Source organism: Corapipo altera, unplaced genomic scaffold (genome assembly GCF_003945725.1).
Source record: "Corapipo altera isolate COAL_440 unplaced genomic scaffold, ASM394572v1 104, whole genome shotgun sequence".
Classification (NCBI taxonomy): domain Eukaryota; kingdom Metazoa; phylum Chordata; class Aves; order Passeriformes; family Pipridae; genus Corapipo; species Corapipo altera.
Window position 1 is genome coordinate 6,437,465 of NW_020884920.1, and position 16,697 is coordinate 6,454,161.

The 16,697-nt window shown below is 45.8% G+C and overlaps 1 protein-coding gene across 8 annotated transcripts in view; it reads left to right on the top strand.

Moving 5' to 3' along the window:
* Positions 1–16,697, top strand: part of TSC2 (TSC complex subunit 2) — a 33,705-nt gene that overhangs the window by 528 nt on the left and 16,480 nt on the right. Inside the window, exons 2-27 of one of the 8 annotated variants that reach the window (XM_027656812.1) lie at positions 519–545; positions 938–1,095; positions 1,651–1,737; positions 2,319–2,429; positions 3,056–3,200; positions 3,343–3,460; positions 3,916–3,964; positions 4,337–4,462; positions 4,811–4,884; positions 5,258–5,384; positions 6,027–6,170; positions 6,396–6,533; positions 6,736–6,839; positions 7,638–7,719; positions 7,902–8,057; positions 8,191–8,307; positions 8,830–8,952; positions 9,212–9,318; positions 10,090–10,243; positions 10,951–11,073; positions 11,369–11,503; positions 12,008–12,197; positions 12,591–12,684; positions 13,196–13,298; positions 13,521–13,615; positions 16,112–16,243. In XM_027656812.1, the coding sequence (XP_027512613.1) occupies positions 958–1,095; positions 1,651–1,737; positions 2,319–2,429; positions 3,056–3,200; positions 3,343–3,460; positions 3,916–3,964; positions 4,337–4,462; positions 4,811–4,884; positions 5,258–5,384; positions 6,027–6,170; positions 6,396–6,533; positions 6,736–6,839; positions 7,638–7,719; positions 7,902–8,057; positions 8,191–8,307; positions 8,830–8,952; positions 9,212–9,318; positions 10,090–10,243; positions 10,951–11,073; positions 11,369–11,503; positions 12,008–12,197; positions 12,591–12,684; positions 13,196–13,298; positions 13,521–13,615; positions 16,112–16,243 (2,972 nt within the window). In that variant the 5' untranslated portion in view covers positions 519–545; positions 938–957. Of the gene's footprint in view, positions 1–414; positions 546–937; positions 1,096–1,650; positions 1,738–2,318; positions 2,430–3,055; positions 3,201–3,342; positions 3,461–3,915; positions 3,965–4,336; positions 4,463–4,810; positions 4,885–5,257; positions 5,385–6,026; positions 6,171–6,395; positions 6,534–6,735; positions 6,840–7,637; positions 7,720–7,901; positions 8,058–8,190; positions 8,308–8,829; positions 8,953–9,211; positions 9,319–10,089; positions 10,244–10,950; positions 11,074–11,368; positions 11,504–12,007; positions 12,198–12,590; positions 12,685–13,195; positions 13,299–13,520; positions 13,616–16,111; positions 16,244–16,697 lie in introns of those variants that run through there. The other 7 variants (XM_027656805.1, XM_027656807.1, XM_027656808.1 and 4 more) reach the window with 7 other exon arrangements.

Here is a 16,697-nt window from a genome sequence, read left to right on the forward strand (position 1 = left end):
GGGGGCTGCAGTGTGACCCCTGGTGACACTGGGCTGGGGGCTGCAGTAACACTGGTGACACTGGGCGGGGGGCTGCAGTGTGACCCCGAGGACAGCGGGCTAGGGAATGTGGTGTGTCCCTTGGGACGGTGGGCTGGGGCCGCAGTGCCCCCCACCAAGGGGGCTGTGTTTTGTCCCCTGGTGACACTGGGCTGGGGGCTGTGTTTTGTCCCCTGGTGATGCTGGGCAGAGCTCCAGGGCGTGTCCCCTGGGATGCTGGGACGGGCTCTGCGGTGCATCCCGGGAGCACCAGTGATTGCTGTGCCCAGGGTGTGGGGGAGGCTGTGGGGCAGAGATGGGGCTGTGTGGGGCCCTGTGCCCAGGGCAAGGGACTGTGGCTGTGCCAGGAGCAGGGGTCCTGCTCCGAGCGGGGTTCTGGGGTCCCCAAGGGGCAGCAGGCTGGTGGGAGACAGTTTCTGGAGGATATCACTGTAATGGCTGTGCTTGTTCTTGCCCTCCTCTTCCTCTTGCCATGGCAGCACTTGGATGTTCCAACGCTCAGATCTGTAAGTCCTTCCTCACATGTACTGTACAGCACTGTGTCCTTGGCCACTTTGGGCTGGGAACAAACATCCAGCTCACACCCTCCAAAAAGTGTGTGTGTGTTTGGTTATACTTCACAAGTGAGCTTGTGGGGTGGGGCTGGGCATTCAGAGCTCCCAGAAATGGCAACCCAGAGCTCCACATTCACCAGGGAGCTGCAGGATGCAGATGCTGATGGCAGGAGCAGCACAGGCTCCTCGCTGTTTTCTCAGTGTTGGGCTTCTCCAAGTTTGAAAAGGCTTCAGACAACACCAGAGCTGTTTGGAAAAGCCATGGTGTGATGCTGTTGTTGGTGTTTTCTTGCTTAAATGTTCTCCTTGGGCCTCCCTTACAAGAACCCCGTTCTGTTTTGCAGGGCCTCAGTGCTCGGCAGCAATGGCAAAGCCTCAGAGCAAGGATTCTGGACTGAAGGAGAAATTCAGGAACCTCCTGGGGCTGGGGACATCCCGGGGAAGTTCAAAGTCATCGGAGGGCAAGCAGACAGAGTTCATCATCACCGCAGAAATACTCAAGGTGTGAGAAGTGAGCAGAGTAAAGGCAGGGAGAGTGCCTGGGTCACCCGAGCTGAGGGATCAGGAGGGCTTGCTCCTCCTCCTTGCTCTTTTGGCTCACAGTCTCTCTTGGATCATTCCCTCTCCTGATCTCTCAACTCACTCTCTAGTGAAATGGATGTAAAAATCACCTGCTTTGCAGCTCCAGCATTTTAGTTATCCAGTATTGGAATATTTTGGAGATACTTGATAGGATGGTGTTGTCTCACATCAGGTTACAAGGTGTTTCCCTGTTCCCCTCTTTTCTATACTCTGTGCCCAATGAAGTCTCTGTGGTGGCATTCTGAACAAGCTGGGAACTCTTTCTGTTTTATAAAAACCTTACAGTTCTGTGGAAAGTAAAAATAAAATAAAATAATTGATTCCAGTAATTGGTAGAGCAAGTCTGTAAGTAGAATAGTTGGCACACAAGGAGGAAAACACAAAAAAGGAAGGAGACCAGAATTCCTTCTCCCCTTGGAGAAAGGGGTGTTTCCAGTAGGATAAATTGTTAGCTTATTTCTCCATTTCTTTCCAGGAACTGAGCATAGAATGTGGATTGAGTAACAGGATACGAGCAATCAGTCAGATTTGTGAAGTGGCAAAAACCAAAAAAATTGAAGAGGTAAGTTCCAGAGTAAGAATTGAATTCCAGAGTGAGTAACTGAAGAGGTAAGTTCCAAGAGTACTGGAAAGATGGAAATTTAAGCAGCAGCTTTTAATGTATCATAAGAGGCTCCTGTAGTTTAGACTGCCTTTTAAAATTGACAGTCCCAGGGGCTGGTTTGTGCTGTCCAGAACTGTAAAAAGAAATGAGTCTTGTCCAACCTACCAGCTCTGGAGCAGAGAGGATGGAGCTGATGGGCTTCCTGGACTGACTGGAGGGACAATGCTGTGAATATTCAGGGCAGTTCGTGGAAGATGATGTTAAGAGGGGTTTTCTATCTCCTTCTGACTGCTAATAAGCAGCTTCAAATTGTTTTTGAACTCATCTGGTAGATGGGTGAAGGTTTCTGCACAAATCTTCCCACTGAAGTGAGGGAACGAGGAACTTCAGTTCCTGAGGTGCCACTTGTCACGTAGGACGGGATTTGGTGTCTCATGAGTTTCATCCCTGGGTTCATTCATTGCCATAATTAATGACTGACCTACTGGCTAAAGATGCCAGGAAAAGCTGAGCTTTCCTGCTGTGTCCTGTGTTCCCAGCACGCCGTGGAAGCCATCTGGAAGGTGGTGGCTGACATGCTGCAGCCGGAGCGTCCGGCCGAGGCCAGACACGCTGTGCTTCACCTGCTCAAGTCGATCGTTCAAGGACAGGTGAAAACAACCAACCTGGGGAAGAAACACTGGCTTAAACTGGGGTTTGTGCAGGGGAGGAACGTGAAAAATACTGGGTGTCTCTTTTCTACAGGTTTTTGTATTTCTTGTTTTGGTTGTGCTTCGTAAATGGGAAGAGGAAGTGTTTTAGTTTAAGTCTTGGTTTGACCTCCTAGCAGAACTTGTCATACAACTCGTAGAAAGCTTTTCTGGTTTGGGACAACATTCTTGAAAAAGAGGAAATAATTTGCGTTAAGTTCAGCATAATTCAGCAAATTTTACATGGTCTTTGCCCAGACCTTCTAGTCCCAGCCTGCAGCTGGTTTTGATGTTTCAGCATGTTAGGTATCCAAGAGGTTCTGGGTGAGACACTTTTCTGGCCTGGCCAAGTTCAGCATACTGTGAATTCTTCAGATTTCACAATGTGCTGCACAAACACGAGGCTGGATTAGCTCAAAATTGTAGTTTTCAGTGTTCTGGAAAAGCAGGGGTGGATGCTTATGAAAAGAGTAGGCATTGGTTCAATAAAAAAATATAATTTCAAGCATATTGCTGATTCAAGAATATTGCTGATATAAACCTTGATAATATCCAGGCCTTAACCCCCTCCCTTTTTTCCTTTGAAGGGTGAGAGATTAGGGATCCTCAGAGCCCATTTTTTTAAGGTTATTAAGGACTATCCCTCCAATGAAGACTTGCACGAGCGGCTCGAAGTGTTCAAGGCTCTGACGGAGAACGGCCGATACATCACCTACTTAGAAGAAGAGCTGGGTGAGCATTGTCCCTCCCCCTCCTCAATTTGGTGGGAATAAGTCAAGGGACAGGCATGCAGTGATAAGACAAAAAGGCAGTGATGTCATTTCTGGGCAGAAAGCATGTTGTAACAGGCTTTTTTTTTTTTTTCTTTCTTTAGCTGATTTTGTTCTACAGTGGATGGATGTTGGTTTGACTTCTGAGTTCCTCCTGGTTTTAGTGAACCTGGTGAAATTCAATAGCTGCTATCTGGAAGGCTATGTAGCTGAGATGGTCCAGTAAGTTGGTTTTTTAACTTGTATGTGCTTATTCTTGGTAAATTAGAGGAGAAAGTTGTAGATCAATATAAAGAATTTTTTTAATCCAATCTGGATTTGTTTCATTCCAGGCTGTACCTGACATTTCTGACAAATATTTGATTTTCAGTTCTTCCAGATCTGTTTTAGTTTAACTAAATGTGCTTTTCCTGTTTGATGGGGTTGCATTGCTTAGTCTCACAAAGGGCCTGTGCTGTTGCATTAGTATAGACCTGCTGAGTTGCATTTAAATGCCACTTTAACTTTATAAAGAGGTTGTAGTGCTCAGTGTCTCAAGAAAGTGTTACCAACATTGCCACAGGAAGGGGAATGATGAGTTAAATAACATGGCAATTAACCTGTCTGTTTTGGCTCTTTGTAATTTGCCTAAAATCATACGAAGCAAGCAATTAAAATTAAATGTTCTTTCCTAACAGCAAGATCTGCCTCTTGTGCATTCAGACTTCATCATCTGTGGACATAGAGGTCAGTGGTTTGTGTCTCTTTTTGTACTTTAGAATTCTTTGAAATTCTTTGTGGCTTCTACAAACAAAATCAGATCATCAGACTCTTGGTTTATTCTCATCTTTCAAGAGAGCTGATACAAGATTTTACTATTTGTAAGCCATTGGATCCCACACACCAATAATAACTTTATTTATTTTAAACCAAACAGAGCATTGATCAATTCAATAAGTGAATCAATTTTTCAACAGAGCTTTTTAGAGAGAAAAAAAACCCAAAAAATACTTTCATCCTTTTTGACTTCCAGAGGATTTTGTGGGTCTGCCAATGAGCATTTAACCTGCTTTGTTGGTAGAGAAATGTGTAACCATTTTGTCTTTCCCTTTCTCAAAGATTTCCTTGCAAGTCCTCGACGCAGTTGTTTGCTACAACTGTCTGCCCTCAGAGAACCTGCCCGTGTTCATCATCACTCTGTGCCGTACCATCAACGTGAAGGAGCTGTGTGAGCCCTGCTGGAAGGTCAGAACCTCCTGCCTGGTTTGGTTTTTGGTGGATTTGCTGGTTTGGCCTCATGGATAAAGCATCACTCGTGCCTGTGCACATCTGCTGTCAACTTCAGTTTGGTTTTAAGGGTAAATTAAAAATTGCTGAAGTATTAATGGATCAGCATGTTGTTAGTGTGAGTCCTGCCACATCCATGGAGTTCACCCCTGGGTTCCTCTCAGCTGATGTGCCAGGTTTCTGTCGTGGCATGGAAAAGGCTGGACACATTTATTTACCAAACAGTACAACTGGCCAGCTAAATGCACGTTTAGGCACTGAGTGTTTTAACAAGCGGATATTCAGGTGTTCTCTTTGAATTTGCAGCTCATGCGCAACCTCTTGGGAACTCATCTGGGACACAGTGCCATCTACAACATGTGCAGGATCATGGAAGACAGGTAAAGGAGGAAAAACTCCTCACAAACCCGAGGAGTTCAGTAGAGGTCCTATTGAGATAGGTGGGGAGTCAGCGACCTCAGTAGAAGAAGCTGAAGGTTCTGGTGCTTAGAAATTAATTCCCTTCCTAGTTAATTCATTAATTCCCAGCAGTTATGCTGCTGAAGTGCTCGTTTTCGGGCCTTCTAGAATTTAATTTTCCTCTGTTTAAAGTTGTGGTGGAGGATTTTGGGCTTTTCGTGTTTGTCAGCCACTGTGCAAGGCCCTGATGTGTAAGAGCTGGGAATTCCTGTCGGGGCAGTGTGTGTTCCTGTTGACTTTGTGAGCCCAAATAATTGTAGTGTGGTCTGAAACTTGCCTTCCCTGTGCTCTCAGAGCCTACATGGCAGACGCAGCACTGCTGAGAGGGGCCGTGTTCTTCGTGGGGATGGCTCTGTGGGGAGCTCATCGCCTCAATTCCCTCAAGAACTCCCCAACTTCGGTGCTGCCTTCCTTCCTCAAGGTAGGATGGGATGCTGGGGGAACTTTTAAGTCAGTTGTACAAATTTAGAACAAAAAATATGGTCCCCTACACCAGAGATCTTTGTAGGCCCGGAAGATGAGAAGGAGAAATTGGGTGCAGGGGGAAGCAGGGAGAAACAGTGAAACAAGAGGGTTTAGGTCTTGGAGCTGAGGCATCCTCCTGGAATATCTTTTTTGGCCGGAAAAGCAAAGTCTGAATTCTTTTTAGCAAATATCTACATTGTGAGTACTTCAGCTTAAAAAAATAAAAACAAAGCAACAACTTTCACTCTTTCCAGTGTGTGGTACAGAAAGTGAGGGGCAGTGTCTTCAGGGACAGCCTCAGAGCTCTCAAAACTTCCTCATCCAGGTGCCTCAAGCAGGAATTACCGGCTTGAACTCCTGTGTCTGCCTGTAGGATGAGGCTGTGTTTGACATCTGAGCTACAGCTGAATGCAGGAGTGCAGAAATCCTCTTGAGAAAACCATTCTTAGCTGTGTCCTTTGTGTGTAGGGACTTGAGTATATTTATCTCAGGCCTCCAGGCTAATTTCCTAATTAATAAGGCGTGTTTCATTTGAATTAAGAGGCTTTCTGAGCACTATTTTCCAGCTGTTCAGTGACTGAAATGCTTTGTGTCCCAGGCCATGACGTGTCCCAATGCAGTTGTGTCTTACGAGATAGTTCTGTCCATAACACGCCTGATAAAGAAATATGGGAAGGAGCTGCAAGCTGTGACCTGGGATATCCTTTTGGACATCATGGAGCGACTGCTGCAGCAGCTGCAGGTGGGTGTTGAGCCTGCCTTGGTGGGCTCTCATTCCAAAGGCTTTGCCATAGATTTTTTTGCAAGTTACTCTCCTGTTTCTACACTCCAGTGAACTTGGAAGCTGAGGAAGCTTTAGCCCAGTTCTCACTGCTGTGCTTCTCAACTGAGCTTTCTGTTTGTATTTAAAATTAACACTTTCCAGTAAGGTAGAACTCTTTCAGGGATGGTGTTATCTCTGTTTCAGAGTCTGGAGAGCCAAGAACTTAAGTCCATTGTACATGATCTTTTGACTACAGTGGAAGAACTCTGTGACCAGAATGATTTCCATGGTTCTGAAGAGAGATTTTTTGAGCTGGTGGAAAAATGTGCTGATCAGAGACCAGTAAGGCTTTATTAATGTCCTCCTTTGTTGCCAGTTGAATCTATTCTGTTACAGCTTAAAATTTGGGATTCCTAAAATAGCAGATGGTCAGAAAATCCCAGCAAGGACTTCCATGAGCCTTTTCTCGGGATGGGTTTGGGAGAATGGATATATTGTGTTTGCTTATACACTAAAAGAATAATTCTTGATCTTTCCATGAAAGGAATCTTCTGTATTAAACCTGATAACATACAGAGCTCAGTCCATCCATCCTGCCAAAGATGGTTGGATTCACAACCTGCAGCTGTTAATGGAGAGATTCTTCAGGTAGGAAATCATAACTTTGTGAACTTCTTTTTAAGAAGCACTTTGAAGTGTTTCTTGCCACCTTTTCATGTAAGAGAATTTTGTTTTCTGAAGTTCTAATGTTCTGAAGTTCCAAGTTGGTAAATGACAGCTTAGAAGTGTTGTAGTCCCACGGCACAGTACATGAAAGGATTTATTTAACAGGATAAAAGCTTTCCACTAAGTTATTTATGGTGCTTTTTCCCCCCTTTATTTCCACTGGATACTACTCCAATTAGCTTAGGCAGTTGTGTTCCACTCCACAGCACTTTGTAGTTCTGACACCAAACAAGATTTTCCTGTTAAGCATCAGGATTGCATATGGTTATTCAGTATTCCAGTTATCTGGTTTTGAATTGGAGCTCCTAAAAGGGTTCTGTGCTCTAAAACATCAACATGCAGCAATAACAAACTTGTGTCTCCTCTGTGAAATGCTGCCAAAGAGCAGCTCTTCCTCAGTGCCATGTGTTTGGTTTTAAATTTGCTCACCAGAGCACTTGTTCTTTTGACATGTGCTTCCTAGTTTGGATTGGAAATGGGTGAACTGCAATTACAGGTCTCCAGAAGTAGTAAAAGCTGAACTGGAATCTGAATTTCCAGTAGTTTTTGAATCTGATTTTGTATGTAGGGACATCAGCTGAAGGCTCAGCTGATCTCTCACAGTTATTTGTTCCTACTCTGAAGTTTCTTATTTTACTTTAAGTTTACTTTCCTTTTCCCTCTTCCCTAAGTATCAGCAACCTTATTTTGCTCATTCTGAATTTGCTCTTCCCATTTTAGGAATGAGAGTCGTAGTGCTGTTCGAATTAAGGTTCTGGATGTCCTGTCCTTTGTGCTGAGCATTAACAGACAGTTCTATGAGGTGTGTGTTTACCTGTTTCTGATGATCACGTGTGATGTCTCAGGTGGGTGGGAAGGGGCACATTTCCAGGTGGGCTCCAGGTCCTCTCTGCTGGGGAGGGGATGCACAAAACTGTGCTTGAAATCTTGCACACACAGCTGACAGCAACATGTCAGGGCTTATGAAGGTCTGTCCTCTTGCAGGAGGAGCTGATAAACCTGGTGGTGATCTCTCAGCTGGCTCACATTCCAGAGGATAAGGACCACCAGGTCCGAAAACTGGCCACTCAGCTGCTGGTGGACCTGGCTGAGGGCTGCAACACTCATCACTTCAACAGCCTGCTGGATATCATAGAGAAGGTGAGCTCCCTGCCAGGGCTGGCAGCACTGCCAGCAGGGATGACCTGCTGTGGGCTTTCCTGACCTTCCAGGATGGACAGAAAGGAAAGGTGTGTTGCAGATTTAAACCATGTGTTACTTTTCTTTTTGGAAGGTGGCTGCACATTCTCTCTCATCTCCTTCTGAACTGGAAGAGAGGGACTTGCTGTCATATTCAGCTTCTCTGGAGGATGTCAAAACAGCAGTTCTTGGGCTCCTGATAATTCTTCAGGTAAATGCTCCAGAGCATTAAACATATTGTTTATAATAGTCTTCTGCTGGACATGGCTTTTTAGATAACTGTTCCTCCACTGTTAAATATTCTGACTTTTTTTTAAACTATATAACATGTTAACTGTTGTTTTGGTCATTCCTTTTGCTTTTGGATGCTGTAGGACTGTTTGCTAAATGTTTTACTTTCTTAATTTCCATTATACAAGGATTGTGAGCACATTTTCATGTGGAGAGCAGATGTGTTTGTAAGTTAGCAGAAAAGAGGAGTTCATAACCTTGAACAGATTCATTGTGTTTGGTTGGGGTGTTCTGGGCTGTGGTTGAGCAGTTGTGAAGAGCAGGTTGTTCCTGCCCCTCTGGAGCAGACAGGGTTACTCTGGAGCCTGCAGAGGTTCTTTCCAGAGCCATCTTGCATTCAGGATCAAGTTTTTGCTGCATTTCTCTTGGGATTCTCAGTGCAGACACACATTTCTGACTGGGTAACAAGTGTCCTCCTGCTGTGTGTCTGTGTCCCTGTCAGACCAAGCTGTACAGTTTGCCCTCCAGCCACGCCATGCGGGTGTACGAGATGCTGATCCAGCACGTCCAGCGCCACTACATCTACTCCTACAGCCTGCCCGTGGCCAGCAGCATCAGGCTGCAGGTAGGAACAGTCCCCCGTGCTCTCAGGGCCAGAGCTGTGTGCTGTCTGGGGAATTCCTGGCTGGCAGGTGGGGTAGGTGTGTTCTAGACCTTGCCAGATGTAGAATGAAATGTTTCTTGGCTCAAAGAAGTGTGTAAATGTACTGTAGCTGTGGCATCTCTTAAAAATCCCTGTGTACTTGTAAAAATCCCTGTGGGGAGGTGGGAGAGTATTCCCCTGCTTTGGGGTATGATTGACTCCAGTGTCTTCCCTGTTCCAGGTATTTGATTTCCTGCTGATGCTCCGAGCTGACTCCCTCCACCGCCTTGGCCTTTCCAACAAGGATGGAGCAGTGAGGTTCAGCCCCTACTGCCTGTGCGATTTTGTGTAGGTTCCTCATTGTGTTAAGCAAAAGAATCCCAACATGGTTTAGGTTGGAAGGGACCTTTAAAGCTCATCTCTTTCCTACCCCCTGCCATGGGCCGGACACCTTGTACTAGACCAAACCCCATCCAGCCTGGCCTTGAACACATCTTAATTGACTTGTTTATTTAAAAAGAAGCCCTGTTTTTCAAACTATTTGGGTTTTTTTGCATGAGCTTAATGTTTGCTACTGATGGGCTTAATGGCCCATCAGTAGCAATCTCTAGGTTTTCTTTATCTTCTAAAGTTACAATTTAGGATTGTCTGAGCCAATAACTCTGGTAAATTGTTCTTACAAATCACTTGCCTGCAGGGCTCTCAATCTCACACGTGAAATCTACATTCCTGCTCACAAAACTTCACAAAACTATTTGCAATTTCCTGCCTCAAGCCAGTTTTCACACTGAGTTTCAATCTGATGATTTGTGCAAATCTGATAATTTTTAATGTTATAACTTGTCCATAAAGTTCTCTGTGTAACACACCCCAAAATATACCTTTCTAAACTTGCTGTAGACCTGGATAGAAAAATCCTTCACCTGACCAGATGAGCTCATTGCTGTGTTCTGCTGGGCAATCCTGTTTTTTTTTAATTGAAAATGCAATTTATATTATTGTTTGGTCTTTAAACTGGCTACCAAATAGGGCAGCACTGTAGTTTACATGAATAGTAACCTGTTCTGAGCTTGATTTTACATTACATTACATGTATTTTTCTCCCTTTCCATGTTGTAGAGAGGCAGAGAAGAGGGCTGCTGACAAAAAGCCCCCTGGCACACTCTCTCCACCTTCAGGCAGCCCCAGTGTGCCTTCCCAAAATGCCACCATCCGGATTGGGCATCTTCCCTACTCCATGGTCTTCGGTGTCCTCCTGCAGTGCTTGAAGCAGGTATGTCCACCCTTGTCATCTTTGTGTCCCCTTAAACCAGCTGGCCTGGGGAATTCTACCCCAAAATATCTAAATAAAGCCTGAAAAGCAATTTCTTCTCCTTCTTGGCCAGAATCTGAGTGTGATTGTGAAGCTTCACAACCACCAGTGGGAGCAGCAGTTCAGCTCTTCAGAAAATAAGCACACCTTTCATTTCACTGCTTCAGAGCAGACAGGGGCAAAAAAATGTGCTTGTTAAACAAGATTAAACAAGTCATCCTGTTTCTGAAAGGGCATTTGCAAGTTCCATCCTACTGGAGGTTTTTGAGGTGTTTTGAGAATTGATGGATGTTTCGGTCACTAATAAGCTGTGAATATAAATTGGTCCTCAGGGTGGAATTGGACACGGTTCTGTGTGAGGGGTTGGCTGGCTCAGGAAGCTAATTTGTGCTGGTGCTTAAGAGAATTGAATTCTGGCTCTGTCTTGTTGAGCTCTGCCAGATCTGGATACAATTTCTCTTCCAGTTTGTGGTGCCAGTGTTGCACCTAGAGCTGAGTGACAGACGGGGAGAAACTTGTGACAGCTAAATGCCACTTCTTTTTCTGGAGCTGCCATGACAAGACCCACATCTGCCTAGGAAATGGCACGTTGTCTGGAATTTGATTGATCTTACTTTCAAACTGAACTCACACAAAAATTTCAACTTTAGCGTTTTCTTTCTTTGCAGGAGACAGACTGGAAGGTGTTGAAGTTGGTTCTCAACAAATTACCCGAATCCCTCCGCTATAAAGTGCTGTTTTTAACCTCTCCTTGTAACATTGACCTCCTGGCCTCTGCACTGAGCTACATGGTAATGCCACTGATGCACAGTCACCATGGCCTTGGTTTGCTTGGGAGTTGGCTGGGGTTTGTTTTTAGGATGTTTTTCTGTCTGCAGTCTGATATTTTAAAGATGAGCAGGCTGTTTGTCAATCCTCACTCACCTTCTCTCTTGTGAGGGTCGTTTTAGGTACAGAGTAGGTAATAATGAGTGTTCTTTATATATATATGCACATGTGTGAAAAGGGAGCTATGGCATTGCCTGTCTGCTGCCTTTTAGAGAGTGTTTTTAGTGTGCAGTGTCCTGAGTGGCTGTGATGTGTCAGCTCACAGACAAGAAGACCACAGACCGGCTCCATGGAACCCCAGAAGGCTTTTCCCGCACTGATTTGCACCTGGCTGTGGTCCCAGTGCTGACAGCATTAATATCTTACCATAACTACCTGGACAAAGCTAAGCAGGTATGGGGGAGGTAGGAGGGTGTAAGAGGTTGGGGCCTGAGCCTGTAGAGAGAGCATTTTCTGTACGAGCTTATTAGGAGACAGAGAGGAAGGTAGCACTGCCTTTTGCTGTTAGGAAAAGCTGCATCTGCTGAATTTGGGGTGGGATCAGGGGGAAAAAGTACTTTGCTAACTCCATGCAGGATTAGCTGCCTGGTCAGATGGATTCACTGCTCACCTGTTCCCCCTTGCACTTTACTCTCTGCAGTAAGACCATTATGGCCCCAAAATTCTACTGATTGAGAAGCTTAAATATGAATGTCTAAACTGTCTGCTTGATTAAAGTCCCACATTAAGATTTTGGCCTATAATATGTGAGCACTATGTAAGGCTCTGTGTTAGAATTCCGGTGTGTCAGACAGGCCTTGCAGGCTGTTCTGGAATGCTGACTGGAGTCAGGAGATGGTGCAGCAGGGATTTTCTGTTCTCCTGTGTTAAGGCTTTGTTTCCTGTCCCCTCCTGCAGCGTGAGATCGTGTATTGCCTGGAGCACGGGCTGATCTATCGCTGTGCCAACCAGTGTGTGGTGGCACTGTCAGTCTGCAGTGTGGAGATGCCCGACATCATCATCAAGGCACTCCCTGTCCTCATAGTCAAATTAACCCACATTTCTGCCACAGCCAACATGGCAATCCCTCTCCTAGAATTCCTGTCAAGTAAGTTGTGATGTTCTTCTCCTTTTGGTCTTCTATGGTTGTGTTGTTTGTGCTGAATAAGGGTGTTTTGGTTGTGTCGGTCATCACTGTAAGGGTTTCAGTGATGCCCTTGCTCCATCCTCAAGACAGAAATGTTTGATCAGTTCTTGTTTGTTACTGGTTTTCTATTTAAAGCACTTGCACTGAAGAGAGAGACATGCTCTGCGTAGTGCAACCACAGTGCCGGAAAACCCAATTGTTTTCCTCCTTGTGTGACATTTATGCCACTGTGCTACTTCCATGTTGGCTGATCATTCAGAAGAAACAAAATAATTCAAATTAAACTGAGTTGTGGTGTTGAATGGTTTGTGTTCAGTCCTCACCTGTGTTGATTTTCTTGTTGAACTGTTCCAGCTCTGGCCAGGCTGCCTCACCTGTACAGGAACTTCGCAGCAGAGCAGTACGCGAGCGTGTTCGCCATCTCCCTGCCCTACACAAACCCCTCCAAGTAAGGCCACAGCAAATGTGCTGCTTCCTCCTCTCTAAAATTAACAGGATAGAGATGCCTTTCTCGTAGTACTTGGCTCAAGGTTATTTATGGGATATTGCTCATTCTGGTGTCTCCAGGCTTGTCCTGAAGAAGGGACATTTCTTCCCTGGGAGGGTGGTGAGGTCTGGGCACAGGTTGCCCAGAGAATCTGTGGCTGCCCCATCCCTGCAAGTGTCCAAGGCCAGATTGGACAGGGCTTGGAGCAACCTGGGCTAGTGGAAGATGTCCCTACCCATGGCAGGAGGGTTGGAATAAAGATGATCTTTAAGGTCCCTTCCAACCCAAACCATTCCAGAATTCCGTGATACGATTCTATGGCGTGGTCACCTTCGACAAAATACCTGTTTTTCTTGAACAGAACTTTTGAGGGTTTTTTTTTTCTTTATATTTAGAGTAGGGTAAGGATGAGGTCTGTTTCTCAGATTGAAACATGCAGCATTAAGCTCTGGAGGTGTTTCTGCTGTTCCAGGTTTAACCAGTACATCGTTTGCCTGGCCCACCACGTGATCGCCATGTGGTTCATCCGCTGCCGCCTCCCCTTCCGGAAGGACTTCGTCCCCTACATCACCAAGGTAACGGGCACAGCTCAGTCCAGCAGCACAGAGTAAAAGGGATGGCTTACAAAGTGATTGAGGACTTTAAAGGTTCTGTTTGAAGCAAGAAAAAAAATCTACTTTTTTTCTCAACATCTCTTTTAAAACTGCCCGTGAGCTCTCGTGCGTCGGCTTGGCCTTGCAGACTTTGAGCTGCCCGTTGTGGCCACTGACACTGTCCCCTCTTGTCCCCACGGGCAGGGTTTGCGCTCCAACGTGCTCCTCTCCTTCGATGACACCCCTGAGAAGGACAGCTTCAGGGCTCGCAGCACGAGCCTCAACGAGAGGCCAAAGAGGTAAATTCCCTTGGAGCCCAGCAGGGCCTGTGTTCCCTGCTCTCTGCTCACACCCCTCCCTGTGTTTCTGTGAAGGAGGCTGGGTCTGGTTATCCAAGATGTGTCAGTGCAGTAAGCAAGGAAAGTAAACCTCTTTAGGTCAGGGGATTGGGCCAAGACAAACAGGTTGGTGGGAAGTTGGGATCAAACCAGGCCTGGAAGCCTTTGCAGTGAGGTGTGGGGCTTTGTGGTGCTAATTTTTGAAAATCAGCAGTTCTTTCAGGTTGATGTGTGTCAATACAGTGTTACCAGAAATAACAGGGTAGGGTGGTACCAGAAGGAACAGAATCCCATGTTCATATGGATTGTGTGAACTCCTTTCATAACTGATCTGTAAAGACTGATTTTTAAATGATTGCCAGAGAATTGGTTGTGATCAGCAACCTGGATAAATTAGAGAGCCAGTGCTGTGTTTTTCCATGATGTTCCCTGTTGGGTCAGTGCACTGGCTGGCACAAAACTGCCTTCTGTCTGTCTGGATGTCCTGATTCCTTTTTATTTTTTAATTTTGAAGCCCTCATGTCAGTTTTGGCAAAGCCTCTAATTAAAAGTCAGAGTGTATCTCTCCAGCAATCTTTCAGAGCAGCCTTTTGCATATTCCTTGGAAGGCATTCAGGGTTTCTCCAACGTCCTTTTACCTGCAGGGATTACCTAAATTGGTTCACTTAACTTGCTTCAGTGTTCTGAGCAGTGAGCACACGGTGGCATCTGAACCCTGGAAAGTGCCTCTACTTTACCTGCAAGGCTCAAGGAGAGTCTTGCACTGAAGAAACACCATCCCTGCCCTAATGCTGCAGCTGTAAACCCTGTGTTGTGTTTCGTCTCTCCCACCTCCTCCTCTTTCATCCAGAAACTTGGAAGAGAAGCCTTTTGACACTCATCTCTCCAATTAGAATTTCAACTAATCTTTTTTTTCCTTTTTTTCCCCCCCAAAAAACCCTGTTAAATTCTACTAGGTTGGAATACTACTGTATCTAAAGGCTTTTGCTGGATGACTTTGCACAGGAGTCTCTGCTGAGGAGTGTGGGCTGTACTCAGGCAGTGACCTGAAGCACTGGAATGGCAGGATGCCACTGCCTCTGGGTCTGGCTGAGCTTGGATTCTGGCCAGGGGAGAGAGGAAATGGCTTGGAGCAGATATATTTCCTTGCTTGAGAGGCTTCTGTGCTTGGTTTTGTCTCCTTAAGCCCAAAGAATGAGCATTCCCAGGCCTTAGTTGAGGTACTGGGTGTTCCAAGAGATCACAATCCCAGTGGTTCCCAGGGCTTCTGGATGTCCTGGTGCTGGTGGAGGTGATGGTTTCCCAGTGTGAGCCTGTGCTCTCTACAGCACATCCCCAGTGGTGGCCAAAAGTGATCTGAGAGAGGTTGTTGGGAGAAGGACAGATAAATTGTACTCCCTGCAGGTGGCAAACTGAGATGTACTAACTCAGTGAAAGGAGGATGGCAAATAAACTGTGGTTAGAAAGAGCCAGAGGGGTTAAGTCAGTGTCTGTATTTTACACATGGGGGTGGGAACTGCTGGACCAACTGTTCTGTCCAAATTAGTGCCAAACCTGGTGAGCATCTCAGTGACTAATTAAAGTGCCTCTTAGATCTTAATTGCTGTCATCTCCCACGTGTGGTTGGCACTTGACAGTGTGAACACTAATTTCCTCTCTGTTCCAGTTGAAAGTCAAGTGGGTTACCTGGAGCCCCTGGAATTAAGCAGCTGGTTTGGCAAAGAAGCATCACAGAGTCCACAGCAGCCAAGGGGGTGTTTGCTGGCTGTGCAGTGTGGGAAGGGTCTTGTGGGGGTGGGCTGAGTGTCCCCAGTGCCTCGAGCTGAGCTGGGGAGCACCTCTGAGAGGCTCTGTGTGTGTTGTGCCTGGGGTAAAAGCTGAGATTTGAGCCAGGCCTGGCAGAGACAGAGATGGGTGATGTGTTCCTGTGTCTCTTTAGAAAAACCTGCTCCTGTCTGGTGTAGGTAAAGCACTTCAGGATCTGTGGAAGTCCTCAGGTGTTTAGTTGTGCTGAGATGATGAGCTGGGGCAACACAAGATGTGGTTGAACTGCACAAAACCTCTCATCCTTGAGAAGTTTGTGCCCCGTGAGCCCTCAGGTGCCTTTGGTGAACAGCTCAGTATTCCAACTCTCATTTCAACCAGTTTTTTTCTTTTAACTTGTACTAATTTCATTTGTTTTGTAGCACATTTAAAAATCTTGTTTTCAAAATGTGGTTTGTCTTTTTAATGCTTTCGGCTCTGCTTGTTTGTACGTTTTAATTTTTTTTCTGTTTCCCTTTTTTTTTTTTTTCCTTTTTTTTTTTTTTTTTTTTTTGGCATTTGTTTTTATTTTCCATCACCCTGCCGGGATCCCCCAATATTGACCCCGTGACTGTGACCTTTCAACCTACATCCCTACAATGATTTCCTCCCTTCCTGTGACCTCTTTTGGGGGCTTGGTGCTTCTCCACATAGTAGTTTAAGACTAGCCAAAAATGCAAAGCAAGGCTTGAATAACTCTCCTCCAGTGAAAGAGCTGAAAGAACCCTCTGCAGTTGATGCCTTCCGGTCCCGCAGCATCAGTGTGTCTGAACATGTGGTCCGCAGGTAGAGGCACTTTGAATGGGGACAATCCAAGAGCAACTCAGCCCTTGGAGGTTTTCCTGCAGGGGTGGGTGGTAGCAGGGGGGATTTGCATGTGGGATGCTTGCATGACTCTGGTACCCAACCAAAATCTGGCCTTGGCCCCAGCGGAAGGTTTCGGGTGTCCCGTGGCTTCTCAAGGTGGGATGTTGGGCTGTCCCATCACACCCTGTGTGTGTGTGTGGTTACTTTGCCGCGTTCTCTGGTGCTATAGTGATGAAAAATTGTGGGTTCAAAGAAAAAAGGGGGAAAGGGGGGGGGGGGGAACCAAAAAACACCCAGAAAAAAACACCAAAAAAAGAGGAAAAAGGTTGCATTCTGTGCAAGTGAGAGATCTGGTTACAACTGACTAAAACTTGAGCCTTCCAAGTAGTGACTTGCCCCACTTTGGAGACACTTTGGAAGCTCTGCAAAGTTA